At 42.3% G+C, this 17664-nt stretch overlaps 1 protein-coding gene across 1 annotated transcript in view; it reads right to left on the bottom strand.

Annotated features, from left to right (window-relative positions):
• Positions 1-2967: 2967 nt before the first annotated feature.
• CD226 (CD226 molecule) overlaps positions 2968-17664 on the bottom strand; it is a 53063-nt gene continuing 38366 nt past the window's right edge. Inside the window, exons 4-6 of the mRNA XM_019545234.1 lie at positions 13255-13369; positions 11876-11933; positions 2968-6037 (exon numbers count right to left, since the gene is read on the bottom strand). Of these exons, the coding sequence (XP_019400779.1) occupies positions 5918-6037; positions 11876-11933; positions 13255-13369 (293 nt within the window). The 3' untranslated portion in view covers positions 2968-5917. The remainder of the gene's footprint in view (positions 6038-11875; positions 11934-13254; positions 13370-17664) is intronic.

Here is a 17664-nt window from a genome sequence, read left to right as displayed (position 1 = left end):
ATAAGCAGTTTTTTCACATTTACACAGATTTCGGGTCCTATTTTCCTCCTGCATCTACTCAAAAGGTGCCATCATAACTGATCAGCCCTATGGGAGAAAAACTAGGTGCAAGTCTTCAACAGTGTGGCCAGAGAAGGCTCACTTCTAGAAACAGGTGGCTTCCATCTTTCAGTTACTAGCTTAGTGATTAACATGCTTGCCCATGGAGTGGGATACTCAGATTCTTGGCTTCCCTGCCCCCACCTTGTTTGGAGGGTATTTAAACTTGCATTTCTTACTACCCAAACAATTGCTCTAATCGCTATACCATCAGATGGGCATATCACAAGGTAATCTACAGCGCTTCTCTTGAAGGCCCATTAGACAGTCAAGAATGGAAGATACGTGAGGCCTGGAAGTCAGTAGGCTATAAGAAATATAGCTTAGTATGGCAGACTCCAAAGGTGAGGCACCTTTAGCTCTGCCCTAACTTCACACTCCAGTGTGGCAAAAAGTATGCTAGTGGTGTCCATTCCTTTTATCCAGTGACAATTAATGCAAGAGGGATAAAAGTCAGTGAGATGGGAGCATAGCCTAAAATCCAGGACCCCTTCCTTTGTAGGGCACTACTTAGCTCACAGAGCCATATAATGTCTGGCTTATTTTCTTCATGGCCCTGCATTTCTTCCCTGTTGGCTTTCTTCTGAAGCAGCTTCATGTAGACAATTAGCTACTTCTCTGGTCAACACTTAGCCCATATCCTGCTGACTAACACTATAGTAGGAAGTGGGAAATGCATTCAAATTCTCTCTGGACAAGGAAAATTAAATACTCTTCCTGGGCAAAGACTCTGACTCAGTGTTTTTCAAACTACCTAAAGACACAAAATGCTTTCATATCACTTCTTCTGCCTCAGAACCCCTATCCCTAGTTCTGTGGGCTATGTGAGCTGATCTGGAGCTAGGCGACCAGGCCTAGCAATGGCAGCACACCCCCACCCAGCCTGCTTTGCCATTATCCTCAAATACTTTGTGGTAGAACCCTGATGACCTACCATGCTACCCCAGGACACTAAAGAACAGTTTGAAACCAACCGCTCTCACCCTTAAGTTGTCAGTCTGAAATGTGGGAGGCAGAATTTTGCACCTTTGACTGGCAAAAGAGTTTTAAGCAGTCCCAACTGGGTAGCAGGTTTGAGGGTTGGCCTTCAGTGACTAATGCAGGAGCAGAGGCGTAGCAGGGCAGCTGTACATCTTGGGCAGTGGCAGCACCAGCTGGTAGCAGTGGCAGTGTGGTCAGTCACAGCTGTGGCTATTTTTTGCACCCCTTCTTCCCCAAAAGCATCACCTGTGGCTACTGTCCCCATTGCCGCCCCCTCCAAGTAATGTTAATATGCAGGGCTTAGGAGGAAATTTGGTCCAAAGATCCTTCCTGAAGACACCTCAGTCCACTGCCTCGCAACACCATTCCCTCATCCAATTCCTTCCACTGCTAGCAAACACAACCCCCCCACACACACACCCCGAAGGGGGCAGAGGTGAAGGCAAGTCGAAAGTAGCATGTTTGTAGGGGGGCCATCGTAGAGGATATTCTGTTTTTCTGCTACTCTGTCCTCTATTGATACAAAACCCAACGCCTTTATGTCCTCTATTTTTCTCTTGAAGGCAAAAATAGAGGACATAAAGGCACCGGGTTTCATATCGCCAGAGAACAGAGTAGCAGAATCAATAGAAGACAGAGGACAGAATCAGTAGAGGACAACTGGACTGTCCTCTGTGATGGCCACCCTACATGTTTGTTATGATGAGGGCATTACAAGGACAGAAATCATCTTTGGGACATAGGCACAAAATTAAGTAAATACAGTACTAGGGAAAATAATGCAGTATTCCAGCTCTCCTTCATATTCCTCCTACACCCAAAGTATGATCCTGATCCTCTTTCTGGCTCATGAAGCCAAAAGATGGCTGCTTTCACAGATTGAAGTTCCACAGTAGCCATTTTTTCCAAGTGTTTTGTATTAGAAAATGGAGAGCTTTTCTTTAATGTATTTTAAGTTTGAAAGTTTTGACAATGCCGTAAAGCACAGGATTTCCCTTTAAACATGAATCGGTGGTATAATTGTTTCTTTCTTTGCACACAGCATACACAAAAATAAATACTGGCAATGTGTTGGTATTAGCATCACTGAAAACAAGCCATCTTACCTTTTATTTAAAAGTTTTTAATCAGTACAATGTCATTTTCTATATTACACAGTGATTAAATATTTACTAAATAACCATATGAAAATGTGCTTTAATTCACATAAATCCTCATCAGATGTATCTTAATTATACTGTATTTCTGGAACTAGACTTGGGTGAAGAGGAAGCATTGTTTTTGTTATCCTTAAATCATGCAAAATGGACTGTGGTAGACCCATACATTGGCTGCTGTCTTGTGCTTATGTTACCATTAAAGTTTTGATTTTTAATTATTTGGACAAGCTTTAAAGGGGGAAAAAAACCAACTAAACCCTCTATTTCAATCCTAGTCACAAATACCTTTACTGATGCTATTTTACTGTTAAAATCAGTCATAAAGTCCCAAGAGCTACCTTAAAAGGAGCCCCCGAAAGACTAACTTTATATCACGCACATTTTGAAATAGCATACCATCCCCACCTCCACCCATATTCATAATGCAAGAGGTTTAAAAGGTCGATAACTTATATAAGCCACCCTTGCTTAGACATTTTCCCTATACTGGTTGTTACTAGAACTGATTTGTAGTTACTCCATACGGGGGGGGGAGGGCCTGTAAATTGTACTCTAAACTTATAAACTAACTTGTAATTGTGTGGTATCCATTGGCAAATGACTTAACTGACTTATGTCAACTAATTTGTTTCTCCTGGCCAGGTTCTTTTTTTCTGAAGTCACATTGTAACTTACTGAGTTTGGGCCATTAAAGACATTGACATATTTAATTTTGAGGGTTTTTTTAAATGCTTTCAACTGATGTTCAGCTGCTGTTCACTGATACTACCATTTACTAGAAAAATAAAAATGTTGCTTGGTCTGCTAACTGGAAAAAAATTAAATTATTGCCCTTAATGTGCTATGTGTAATGTGATAATTTTCCCTGTGAACCATCCTGGTAGAAGAAAAACATTTATGGAATGTGAATTAAAATAGATTAAATCAATGCAAAAGTGTGAAGTATAGATTTTTTTCCCCTTAAAACTGGTAAACATGGAATTACATTTTGGGGGAAAAAAGAAATGAGCAGAAAATGTAAGGCCCCCTCAATTCCATGTCAGCAAAACAAGGACACTTACCAGAAACCAGCCATAATAAACAAACTGATTCTACAGCTACTCAAACCAAAAAATTATTCTCAATAAAAGCAACTCCTCTTTATGCTATGTTGAATAATCTGGACACACTTGGAGGGGAATCTATGCCAACTTTGTGGTTTATATATGATGTGATATTGGGAGCTCTGATTCGGACACTTGCACGTAAAGCAGTCATTATATTATCTTTTGGGCATTTAAATATAGATGGGATCACCAGATCTCTGACAGAGGAAAGCCCCACTGCTACAGGGTTTTACTTGTAATACTGTGTACAATTAAGAATGATATGGTATGACATTTGATAACTCAGGAAATAAATTATTAATAGTGTATTTCTGTGTAGCCTCATCTACATGATGCAAATCCATAGGTCATGTGCAAACATTTAATATTTCTTAACTCCTTCAGTAGGTGGAAAAAGTAAAGTACCCCTTGTAATGTGTATAGGTATTTGTTAAGGCATTCACAGAGCCAAACAGTGATGTTTTCTAATGGTGTTTGACATTGTAAACAATGAAACTCTTCAGTGATAGGTTAAAGGACTTTTTGTTTGGGTTTTTAGTCTTTAGCACTTCTCAGTTTTAGCTGAAGTGTAAGATAACTGCACAATGCTGTGATCTACCCCATAGTCTGAAACACACGTGCCCACATGATGACCAGAAGAATCTAGTTCACTGTTTCCTCATTCACATGAAAACAGCCTTCTGTTGGAAGAGACTAAGTAGAAATTGCTTTTGCTGTCAGGTTGCTGCCAATGCTCTTTCCCAGCCAAACTAAGTGGCAATGATAATGAATCCTTAGGCAGAATAATGTTGCCTTTTCCCTCCTTTTCTAGGAATGTTCAAGTTCAATGCTATTTTCACTGACATTTCAAGAGAAAGGAGGTACCATGCAAAACAGGAGTGATTCATTGGTCCTGGCATATAGAATATAGTATGTTATGGCATAATAGTATGCAGTTGTATGAGACTAGCAGTCTTCATGATAACACCCTCAGTTATGTGGGTTCTGTCCTCCGTGACAAAGTGATCATTCTACACATGCACACAAACATTCCCTGAAAACACTTGTGTAAAGGGCCAACAGGATGTATAGACCTCCCCCACTTCTTAGGTCTGTCTTCTGGTTTTCTTTGTTTGGGGATTTTTCTTTCTATTTGTGTGTTTTCTTCTATAGGTTTCTGCAAAATATATATACATATACACACACACACACACACACACACACACACACACACACATCTATATCTGTGTGTGTATATACATATATATCAGTTTGTGAATGTTCTTATCCATGCTTTTTCTGCTTTGCCTCATTTACTCATGTATTCTCCATGGTCTCATTTATTTTTTGTGCAACTAAATCGTACAATAAATTATTATAAACTATAACTTGCCTATGACAGAGTCTTGTGGTTTTATTTTTATCCTGAGAGTTAAACAGTCTGCCCCAGTGCATCTCAAAATCATGCAAGCCCAGGTGACTGTAATGACTGCTGGGAAAGTCTGCACGAGCTTGGGGCTCTATCAGATGGACAGCGCCTACTAACTCTTAGGGTGCGGACGCATGACAAGATTTCTATGCAATAGTTTACCTGACTTTTACTCCACAGTAAAATTTACTTTGTAATAATGAGCGAGTGGATGCACCATGTCTTCCAAACTAAGTATACCATTACAATGTCTGGCCACTAGATGGCAGGGGAGTCAGTTTGCATTGAGCAAGTGACTGCCCCTAGATGTAATACACTAGAGAAGTGGACACACAAGTAGTAACTTCCCACAATAATGGTTATTACTTATTTTTCAAGGACTAACTTTAATCTGGATTCAAATGGTATACTACTTACTAAAGCTCCATTTCTACTATATAGTAAGGCCAGTTAGCTATATAGCAAATATGTCATGTGCCAGCAACTTTAAGCAAGGAAGGAAAAGGCTATTATATTTTACCTGGGGAACTCAGTTTCATTTCATGTCCAAGGATATTGTCAATAGGCAACAAAAAGTTTCATACTGCCACCACTATAAAAAAAAAATCGATTGGGATAGCCATTGGTGAGGTTCAATACATTCAACTAGACTAAACAGAACCTGTTTTCCTTCTGCTTCACTCTTTCACATCAAGCTTTCATGGAATTCAGACCTAGTGTGAACAGATTCAGTTATACTGATATCAGAATTGAATCTGATGCTTAATCTATTTCTCCCACCAAAAATATTATTGCTTAAAATACTGACTAGGAAAGTTTAAATCATATAAACATAAATACTGTCCCGCTCCAGATATGGACTGCATTGTATAGTAGATATACCAAACCTTAAACAAGTTAACATAAGAACCCAAAGCGGTCTGGGCATTCCAGCAGGATGACCAGTGCAGGTCATTTTCCCTGTTTCTTGTTTAAAGTTGTATTAGGTATCTCTAAACTGTACTGCAGAGTGCAGTGCAGACAGCCAGAGTTGGGCAGTTGATGGGAGACTAATGAATAGGTCAAGCTCGTATAAACAGATAATTCAAGAAAAGCCTATGATTGTGCAGTACTTTGATTAGTTAATTTGGACATAAGGCAGCAGCTCATATTCTTATCCTGGGTTAGCATGAGAAGTTTCTGTAGTTGACATAAATGTCCTCTGTCTGCCTGGATGTGGAAGCTTCTTCTCTTTCTGAGTTCGGTGTGCTAACAAAATTGGATCTTCCATAACTGTTCATGGGCTAGAAGAACACAAAGAAGTTAAAGTGTTTCAACAGTGAACTGGAAATGGCAGAGGTTCAGCAAAAGAGGACACTTTATTTCACTCAAAGGAAACTCACAATGGAGCTAAACTGCAAGTGCGCCTGTTAGTTGTGAGGGCCGACTGTTTTCAGTGCAACAAGAATAGGAATATCAGAAAAATATAAAAAAGCTGCTTTGGTAACCGTGGCTTGAGGCAAAGATTAGCATGTAAATAGCACTGAGCACAGATCTCATTTACAACAATAGAAGATAATGCAGTAGTGAAACTAAAATTAGAAAGAATAGAGACAAGAAGGGAAGTTGCAAGAATTTACCATGTTTAATAATCTTAACTTTTCAAATGGCCAGAGTTTTCTGAAAACATCTAGAACTTTGAGTTTTAATTATTTCTCATCCCAGGGGAATTGTTGGGTGCTAATTTATGCTTGGGGAAAAATTAAAATGTATCACTTGAAACTTAAAGCCTTTCCATTATTTTCCCAATTTACTTATTATATACTATGTTTAGTTTAAACCCCAACTTGTTCTCTTCTTTTTAACATGCATGGAAGTTGGCAGGATAATGAAGTGTAAATTGCAAAACCATAAAGGCTCCTTTCAGGAAAACACTTTTAAGTTTGGAGGTTTACCTGAACTGTAGCCAGGCCTAATGTATTATCACACTGGGCTGGAACACTTACAACAGGATTTCTCTCAAGGTCACTGCACTTAGTAGATGCCAGGCAGAGTATATACCACTTATTTGTGCACCAGGAGTAGACTGCTACAGAAATAACACTCCCATAGTTTTTAGGCATCTAAGACAAAGAGTGCATCCAGATGAGGACACACATGCAGTTTGTGGCCCCTCAAACTTGTTTGAGGGGCCACAAACTACACGTGGTGCACATGCAAGCATTCACCATGCTCCTAATTTGTAATGTGGTGCCAAAATTTGACAGCGGGAAATCCCAGTGTTAAAAAAAAGCCATGGGGAAAACGAGCTGCAACAGCATGTGCCACAACCAGAGCCTGGCCATCCAGATCCATACTCTGGCTGCCACTCAGACTCCATGTGACTGAACTAGTGCTGCATTTGCCCCAGGAGACCCCCAGAACCTCTTGTCTGGATGCACCCTAAATGTCCTCCTGTTGTGCTTTTCATAATGACCCAAATCACATGTGAATTGCTAACTACCTTACACAGCTATAGTTGTGTCCAACCTAACTAAATTTACTCCTATTATGCATGCTCGGAAGCAACTTAGTGCTGGGCAAGGTGGAGCTAAGTCCATTCACATTCCATTGTGATCCAACATTGCCATGGGTACACAGAGGAACACTGACCACCCACAGCACAGGACAACAACCTGATCATAAGACAACAAACTAGGCTGGCCTGGAAGAACTTGCCTCCTGGGTGGATTCTCTCCCCTGGAAAATCTCCTGAAATTACCTCTCTCATGTAACACCTCTCATAACACATTCAGTTATACAAGAGGGTGGCATGGTTAAAGTCAAGGCTGAAGATCCAATTGTTCTCAGCTCATTCTGCATATAACAGGTCAGAGCCTCCACCCACTAGCACTGATACAAGTCCTCTGGACTAAATCCTGCCGCCTATTACAAAAATGCATCTACATGCTGCCCATTGAAATGAAGAGTTGTTCTTCACTGGAAACAGTTGCTTATTCTTGCAGGGCAAAATCAGATTCACCTGTGGGCCTACTCAAGTTGCGTGCTTGTACTCACTGAAAGTACGGGACAATTATTTGTCTGAACAGGCAAAATAGTTGCCTAATTCTAGTCCTTGATCTCGGAAACTAGCCAGCAGCCACACTACAGAAGTCTTGTGGGTGAAACAGGATTCTGCCCTCAGGACCCTGGTTTCTGAGGAAGTGCTTATGTAGACATTATGCTAAGGGAGGGTTCAGGTTAATGAATTCCATGTATGGAGGGGCACTTAAGTCTTAGAGATGGGTGAGACTTAAAACGTGTCTATTTAAAATATAGTATTTCCCATTGGCATGCTCAGGTAGCTCCCTGCACAGTATGTTAGCTTTTGTGGATCATATTCTTAAGTGACAACATGTTTTCATACATTATACAGAGAGTTTAGGCAGAAAACTTAGAGCTGCTGATTAGGTGGACTGGCACTCAAAATTTAGGTGTTTCAAAGCTTGGTGTTGAAACACTTAAGTTTCCTTTTAGATTTGATTCTTAATTCGTAAGGGAACTTAGGTACTTAACTGCTAGCTCAGGTACCCAATTCCAACATTTAGGTATCCCTTAGCTTCTACAACTCCCCATTCATCTACTGCCTAAACCTGTAAGTGCCTAAGATTCTACTGATAAAATCTTTTTTAAAGATAGTTAAAAGGCAGTTAGCTCCATTCTTTATTTATAATCTGGTAGACCATCCCTATGTATCTACGGTAGATGCCCAGATAAATGACTTTTACTGATTGTCCTGATTTTGTAGGATTTCCCAGTTGTCTAAGCCTAGCTGCTCACATTACTTTGAAAATTAGTTCTCCCTTCCTCCCCTTTGCCCCATTTCAACTATCAAGCTGGTAAGAGAATATCTCCCATCTAGACTAGGATCCAACGTCCTCCCCTGTTATACTGCATCACCTGAGACATGGAAATGAGAGAAGGGAAGTGAAAGGCAAAAGAAAGGACCTGAACAAGAACAAGAAGCAATGAGAGGTGAAAGGAGAAACTGAAAAATGATCCAAATATACATGCCCGTCACTGAAAATCACCTTCATTACCCCCTTGCTTGCTTGCTAGCTTTACCATTAGCAGTGTATGCAACACCAAATTTGACATGGCTCATTGCCAACTGCTGAAGCCGTAATTTAAAATCCTTTGACTAGGCAAAGATCTCTGGGTTTCATTTCTAAAAACTCTAGTTATCTTATAAATCATATCAGTGTTCCTAGGAATAACATAACAGGTACTGTATTTCCTCATTTCCTGATGCCACTGAAAATAACAGTTAAATAGGGTCAGATTCTGACTTTGGAGCACATTTATATTGGTTGGCTGACTTTATTGGAATTAAAGTCTGGAACACACCAGGTGAGGATCTGACCAAAGTGGTAAATGGTGGCAGGAAGGTAGGGAAATGAGTAAATATCAATACTTGGCAAATGAAGCTCCTGAAGGCTAAATCTGTGACACATGAGTTTTCAAAACATAAAACCTCTTCATAAATATAGGACTATTATCACTTCATTCCAGGGTCAAGTTGTAGTAAAACTGCTACTTATACAGGGGTGATTCAGAAAGTAATGGCAATTTTGAAATAAAACTTGTGTGCCATGAGGAGGAAATGACAAAGCAGCAGTGAACACTATGGCAGCACTGTCAACTGTACTTATTATTTACAGCCATGAAGGCTAAGTACAGACGTTCAAAAAGCCCACTCCTGAATTCATTAACTCTTTTCAGGCTAGTCCAACCTGTGTAGATTGAACTGAGAAGCAAGGAAACAGACATTCACTTTTGATTCTGGAAATGTAGCGCCACAGTGGATCAGGCTAGAAGCTGGGAGGCACTAGAGCAAGCCCTCCCTTCCCCTTGGCAGTGGCTGGAAGGCCGAAGGGAAGCTAAGCTGGGCAGGGAAGGAGGGCATGCCTTAGGCTTAGGTGGAGGGCAGGGAGGGGAATTAAATCCTCCTACCTTCCCTCTCCTCTGCCATCTTTTCCTGGGCTGCCAGCTGGCCATGCCCCCTGCCACTTGAGCAGCCAGTGGGGGAGTGGAAGTTGGCAGATCCCAATTGGATTTCCATGCCAGTGGAAGAGGGGAGGCAGGGGGGGCTAATCTCCCTCCCTCCCCTCTACCTAAGCCTACTGTCCCACGCCCCTGCCCCCTCCACTCCAGTGGAGAAAACTCTGGTAGGATCTGCTCCATCCCTGCCAGGTAGTCCAGACCATGTCCCCAGCCAGATTTCCAACCCTAACCCCCTTGTCAGCCAGAAGAGCTCTGTGAAGCGTTGGGTGCTGATTCTATTTGGAGGAGATTCAGCCCGATTCGGTGGCCAACTCTGTGAATCTGAATCAAATTCAGAAACTAATATAAAGGTCTGAATACATACAAAGCTCTCTGAATCAATTCAGAAAAGATTCAAAGCATTTTGGAGATTTGGGCAGTCCCCACTTGCTGCCTCAGGGAGCTGGACCCAGACTCCATACCGGTAAGCAGGGGCAGGGGGTGGGGCTAGAGAAAGGGGGAGGGGACCATGGGGAGACCCTTGCCAGGTCCCATCCCCTGCCTGCTACCTCGGCCCTCCTGACCATCACGCAACCTCCACCCACTATCCCAGCCCCATCAGCGGCTGCCCCACCCAGCCCCAGCATCCTAGCTCTTTAAGAAGAAAAAAAAAAAGCCCCACACTTACCAGCTGCTGCAGAGGCCTACAGGGCTTCTGGGGGCTTGTGACAGGGTCCACACACACAGCGTGGGGCAGTGAGGGGCAGTGGGGCAGCAGGGATCATCCCCCCAACTGGTAGGAGCCAGTGAGTGTGGGGCTTTTTTTTTTTTTAATAGAGCCAGGATGCTGGGGCCGGATGGGCGGGGCAGCCTTTGACAGAGCTGGGAGAGCAGGTGGGGGATGGGGCCTGTTTGATTCAGAGATACAGCCAATTCAGTGGCAGCCGAATTTCCGCATCAGATTTGGCCGAATCGATTTGAGACAGTGATTTGAATCACCAAATCGAATCACTGTCCCCTGAATCTGAAGTGAATACTAGCCACCTCACACAGGCCTATCAGCCAGCCCTCACTGCTCTACTCAGACAGCACAGCCCAGTCCAGGGTTGCCAAGCACATTGGGGTGCTGCGGGACTGTGATTTTACTTGAACCAGGAAGGGGTCTGGGACAGAACTTCCATAAACCTGTTTGACCTAAATCATTTAAGTCTGATACTACATTCAACCAAGTTTATCTTAAACTAGTTTGGGCCATTTTGAAACTGGCTTGTGTGCACTGAACTTTTCTGTTACAGGTTTAAACCAGTTTCTGATCATTTAAACCAGTTCATGTGTAACTTCTGTCCCTAGCCATAAAGAAGTGATGTGGCCCAGTAAATGATCTTTGCACCCAAGATGATTTTATTTTGAAATTACCATTACATTCTGAAACAGCTTCCTAAAAAATGTGGCTATTTCAAATCAATTTCAGGGAATATATGAAGTGAAAAATAAAAAAACCCTGCACTTTCAATACATGTCATATTTCCAAAGTTGCTCCCATCTTAAAGCAATTGCTAGTTCCACAACAGTAATCTAAATCTGCCTGCAGAGAGCAAGAAAGCTTACTACAGCTCACCTTCTAAGAAGTTGGGAGGCTTCCAAGTTGATTTCACTCAGCCCTGAACTGTCTCTGCTTTATCTTACTACTTGTTTTTAACCTCTACTTCCAGTCAATGCTCAGTATAAAGGGAAGCTCTGAAAACTTCTCAAGAAAATTAAGAGCAACTCAATTACAAGAAATGATTATGGACAGGCTACTTGACATACACATGATAACATTTTTCTCACCTTTTTTACATGTGGATGCTTAATGGAAACAATGATAAAAACTACCAGTGCTCCTTGTATCACACCAGTTTGCAAATAAAAAAAGCCTTAGCCCCTTCACACCTTGGTTTTGCATATGCAGTAAAGAACACTAAAAGCAAAAAGAAAATTATGAAGAAATGCCACAAATACTAGAGTTTGGTTGATGTTTAACTTGGATATAGAAAGTAGGTGTAAAAGATACAGTACAAAGAAAAGAAAGATATTGGGAAAATTCAATTAAAAGCAAGTAATTTTCTAATCAGTCTTACCCTGTTCTGAGTGGAGTAAAAAATTTTTGACATGGGCATGATCCTTCTCCTCTTCTTTCTGGTGATACACATTCAACAGGTATATTATAGAGGAACTACATGGTTTTGGTACAGTTACTACCATGCACATTGAAATAGCTTAACAGCCTGAACTTTCAGTACAACAGAAAAAGGTTGTATGTCTGGAACACACCTTGGTGACATAGTTAATGCTTCCCAGATCTTGTAGCAAACAGAACACAAAAAAGTGATGTGGCATCACATCCAGCCACCTTTGACTCTCCAGTCCAAATGACCAAGAACCCATTTACAGCTGGAGTTACTGGAGCTAAAGGAAGACACCTCAAACAATTTGTTACTGTGGCTCTTCTAACACAATAGAGACATTAAATTAGCAGTATACAACTAATAATTATACAGACTTAAACAGTCATTAAACATAATGGTGGGCTGGCTTACTCTCCTAACAAACCAAAGGAAACAACAAATTACAACCTCTCCTGGTGCCTCTGAAATCCTGCCTTTGTATGTCTGGCTTGTATATAAAATAAAAGTTACTTGGGGCCAAGATTGGCTTTGGCCCCTACAGGGCTCAGCATTGCTGGTGTATAATAAGTCCATATATAAAATATCCTTTTTCACCGAAATGCAAAACTGTTTGCCAGGAAACAATGATAACCTCCTTCTCAAAATGATTTAAGCCATTGGGAAAAATGGGGCAGAATTACTTTTTTTTTTCATTTGTCACTTTCACAAAAACTAGCATCAAATTCAAGTCCGGCTTCTTTCAGTCATTCTGGCCAGGGATACTGTAACTTTGGAGCACTACTCTAAAGCAGTCTGAGCTTGGCCACCCACAGGGACTGACAAATTTAGAACTGAGTCCCTTATCATATCAGTCCAAAGCAGTGGCATGACTAGGATGCCAACTAGGAGGACAGGAGGAGTGGAAAAATTGGCTGCTATTGCAGCCACTGCAGCCACAACTAGAAGCTCCCATGTGCATAGCAGCTGCCCCTGGTGGCTGGCCACATTGCTATACTTCTGTTCCAAAATGTTCCACTTGAGGTTTATATCACTAAGCATTTTGTAAAAGCAGAGCTTATTTTACATTTTTAAAATGGAGTAAATGTTACATTTTCCCCCACTGTTTTCAACCAGATGAAGAACTGAGCAGAATTTCCAAAGCTTGGAATTTTGAAAAAAAAGATGGAATTTTTTCAAACCCACTTTTTTGGGGGGGGGGGGGAGGAAGGGGTTAGTCAGCTCTACAGTGGAAAGCATTAGCAGTTGTGACGATAGGAAAATAGCCAATATGGGTCTGTGACACTTTGGAGCTACCTGTTATAATGAGGACCTGGATCTGTTACTCTACTTACTTTCTGTGGTAAACAACGGTGCTGATGATGATGATCAGGAGAACTACCAGTAGTAGGAATGCAGCAGCAGCTCCTCCGGCAATGAAAAAAGTACCCAGAGAATGAGCCAGATCTTCTAGAAGATGATGATATAATGTTAACATTTTGGAGATGCAGTAAGAATACACCACATCACATCACATTAAAATTCTACTCAAGAGCTATCTACATTGAAACAAAAGTAATTTGAACAAAAAAGGAAATGAGAGTGGACTGCCCTTCCTTCTGTTCACACCTTCACAGACATGTATTTTCTATTTACATGGTAGCTCTTGGAAGAAATTAAATAACGCTAGGTAACAAAGCAAAATATAGAGATATGAAATAAACATGACATACTTTATTTTCTTCCCTAAGAAACCACAGTATAACATATGCTAATGTCTTGATGCAGAGATAATAAAAATACTGGCCCATTAAGCTGTTACAGATTCAGATATGCAATAGCCCCCTTTACAATGGTTATCCTAAACCAGCTGAAGAACAACCACTCAAGTAGCCCATGGACAACAAGACTCAGATAACTCTATTATTTAAGAAGTCCTTGTCTTCTCTTCAGAGTACTAAAAGGGTTACCATAGTCACAAACAGACTTGCCAAGAGATATTATATAATCAAGTCAGTTTTTTCTTATACTAAAAATAGCCAGACCTGTTTGTGCTTGTAAAGGCACTCTCACCAAAATGAATTTAATTCTGTATATCTCAGTGTTGCATATTATTGCATTCCAGGGGTCAGCAGCCTCCAACATGGCATGCCAGAGCATGGGTATTTTGTTTGGCTCACACACCTTGAGATGGACAGTGGGGAAAGGGCTGGAGTTTCACTGCCAGAACAAGGATCGGGCCCCTCATGGCTCCCCCCACCATTCACCTAGATTGGGGCAGGCAATTATTTTGGGCAGAGGGCTGCTTACTGAGTTTTGGCAAGCTATCGAGGGCTGCATGACAGGCAGCCCAGGGCAGATAAAAATTAATTTTCTAAATTTTTTAGGGGCCCCGCGGGCCGGATAGAACGGTCTGGCAGGCTTTGCTTACCCCTGGCCTAGATGTACACATGTACCTACTGCCAGCAACAAGCTGGGCTGGGTCTCTGCAGACCCTGATGCAGCTGCTTGCAGCCTCCTTGCCACCTGCCACAAGCAGCCGGGGATCTATGGCGGATGGCAAGGGCCTGCCCAGAGCCTGGGCCAGCTGTGGTAGACAGCCAGGAACCTGAAAGCAGCTGCACCAGGGTCTGCAGAGCACTGGCCAGGCTTGTTGCTGGTGGCAGGTGCATTGGCACCTGTGGCAGATAGTAGGGGAGTTGCCAGGGGCCCAATCATTGTTGTGGCAGCGCAGCCTTAGGCCCTTCCCCATTGCCTGTCCTGAGGCATGTGTGCACCTGCCACTGGCAATTAGTCGGGCCAGGGCTCTGCAGAACTTAGTGCAGCCATTCGCATGTCTCAGCTGCCTGCCACAGCTGACCCAGGCTCTGAGCAGCCCCTGCCACTTGCCATGGAGCCCAGACTGCTTACACTAGGCAATAGGGAGGTGCAAAAAGCTGCACAAGGGTCTTCAGAGCCCCAGCCAGGTTCACTGCCAGCAGCAAGTGCATGCCTGTCTCTGGGCAGATGGTGAAAAAGGAGTCCGGGCTGTGCTGCCACAATAAGGATCAGGCCCCTTGCAGCTCCCCCACCATTTGTGCTTAGCGTGCCAACATCTTTCAAGTAAAGGTTGTGGGGGTTTTGGCTCTCTGCCCCAAAATGTTGTCAACCCCCGTTCTAGTCTTTAACCAAAAAACAGTTCCAATAACTGTAACCAAGGAAGCAGGAGCTATATTTACACTTGGCTGCACACTGCTTGACGTGTTTACATTTTGTTCTTGAAAAAAAAATGTGAACTCCTTGAACGGTAGTCAAAGTCTGAGAAAGCATCCCTGATAAAGATGACTTAAAAACCAGATTTGTGCTATCCCAAGTGTGGGACTCCCCTGTTTGTTGATCTATCTGCATAGCTATATTCATTTGAGTATCTCAAATATTAAGATGTGCTCGCAACACTACTGTTACATGAGAAGTGTGCTCTTATTTTGCCAACAGAAAAGCAAACTACTGGAATTAGGGAAGCAACTTGCCTGAGGTCACCTACTCTGTGGTGGAGCCAAGATTTGAATTCAGTTTTGATGAAGGGACATGCACCCTTTGGTGAGGGTATGGAAACTGAATAGCGTGTGGGCTGAAGTGTTATTTTGAGTAGATTTTTATCAAATCTTAATACTAAGATTGATAAGAGCAGAAAAAAGTGTACATTAAACCACAAACATTTTAGTCAGCCTTTGTGCAACCCACCATAGGCACTGCTTCCTGTTCCTCAGAGCAGCAGCAGCAGCATGCATACCCAGCTGCACTAGCCGCAAATACTAACCCTAGCCAGCTATTCCCACCACCTTGAAGCAGATCTTAAATTTCACAGTGTGCTCATGACTCACCAAGCCCCACAGCCCACCAAGTCTTGGGAGTCATTCTCTCTAGCTATTTACATAAGAAAATGTTCCTTACACTTTCTTCCTCTGCTTTTCCCTCACATTATGCGAGTGGTAGGACACAGCCTAAAGCAGCAATATTCAAAATAAAATTGCTGTTTTCAGTATTGCTGTTGCTGTTTTCAATATTGATAGGAAGCAAGAAGGGTAAGTAACAAGGAGAAGGGAGGTCTGTGGTGAGAAAAGCCAGCTGTAAACAGTTAAAAATGGGAAATTATCTCCAGCTGTACGATACAGGCAACCCCCCACCCCGTTTAATGCTGTTTCACTTAGCACTATTTTGCTATACTGCTCATTTGAAATTGATACCTGATTTCACTTAGTGCTCAGCTAGTCTCATTATAATGCTCACGGTCGCCATCTTAGGTCATTAAAAACAATTTGTGGTCACCATCTCGGATCATCAAATACTTTTGATTTCGCTTAACACTCATTTCACTCAACGCTTGGTTTTTCAGGAACCAATTAAGACAGTTAAGTGGGGCTTGCCTATATATAAAATTCAGTGTATTGGTGGTTCTCAAACATTGGTTCAAGGACTCTGGCTGGTCAGAATGAGTTTCTTGTTCCCATCTGGTTATTAAGCTGCATTCAAATACAGCTAGCTGCTTTTCTAACATTATTTTTCCATGTTGGCAATTATCTTGCCAGAGACATTATATAACTTAAAATAGGATGGAAGCAACCCATGAGAACACAGCTTTATAAAGATCCAGTCCATGCTATTACAGAGTTTTAAAATCCTTGCTAGACATCATTTTGTTGTTACTATCTATAATTTTCATCACAGAGCCTAGAGGACTGAAGAGCAGGGCTGTGTAAATTCCCTTTGAGGATCAGGCCGGAGAGATTGGAGACAGGTGGTGTTCTGTTCTAGTCTTCAACAGATTTTCAGTCTGCACTCATTCTGGTGCGCAGTTGTTGCTTGGTGGCTCCACATATTCTCCATCAGGGCACTTGGTGCCCTGATGGAGATATGTATTATATTGTGAAGATATCTCCATACTGGAGATATTGTTGGCAGGTTTTGTATGTCTTGTCATAGCATGGCCTGGATCCATTCAGTGTGTTTTGGGCTGTAGGAAGTTGGCTTCTGGGGATGAGGTTAACGAGGATCATGAGGCTTGTTTGAATTTACAAACCACTTTTCACAGACAAGCCTATGAACTGCACTTCATCAACCTCCTAGGTACAGAAACTCATGGACTCAATACAGATATTGGAATTACACTACAACCTGCTGGACATCTGACTCCCCAAGCACCTCTCCATTTTTACCTGCACTGCTACATCCCCCTTCTCCTCTCTCCCTCCCCACAGCCTGTCCCTCAACCCCTGACACCTCCATTTCCATTTTCACTGACTGACTTTCTTACCTGAACTGCATGCCAGCCTCTGGCATCTTTACTTTTCCTTCCATCCAGGAACAGCACACACACTAACTGCAGGTGCTTCTGCAGCCAGATAAAGGGTTTTTCAACCCAAAAGCTTGCTAAGATATATTTCTCTAACCATTCAGTTGGTCTGCTCAAAGATACCAGATTAGATTGACCCAAAGAACCTTGTCTGCCAGTGCCATGTCCTTAGACTGACACCCCTAGCACCTGTCCCCAGTCAGCTGACCGGAAAGACACAAGACCCTGGGCACATCTAAACCCCAGGGCTCCGGCTGGTAGGGAGAGTTCTCTGGCAGCTGCTGGAGAAGAAGCTCCTGCAGGAAAAGAAAGAAAGGCTCTATGATAGTCTGGCTGCCTGAAATGCTGCTGGTGCTACTGTGCTGCTTACTAAGTTATTACCTGTTCTTATTTAAAGTGGTAGACTGAGCCGAGGGCTGTAGGGGAGGGGCAT

This window comes from Crocodylus porosus, unplaced genomic scaffold (assembly GCF_001723895.1).
Source record: "Crocodylus porosus isolate Cpor-Errol unplaced genomic scaffold, CroPor_comp1, whole genome shotgun sequence".
Taxonomy (NCBI): domain Eukaryota; kingdom Metazoa; phylum Chordata; order Crocodylia; family Crocodylidae; genus Crocodylus; species Crocodylus porosus.
This window is presented reverse-complemented; position numbering and strand designations above follow the sequence as displayed.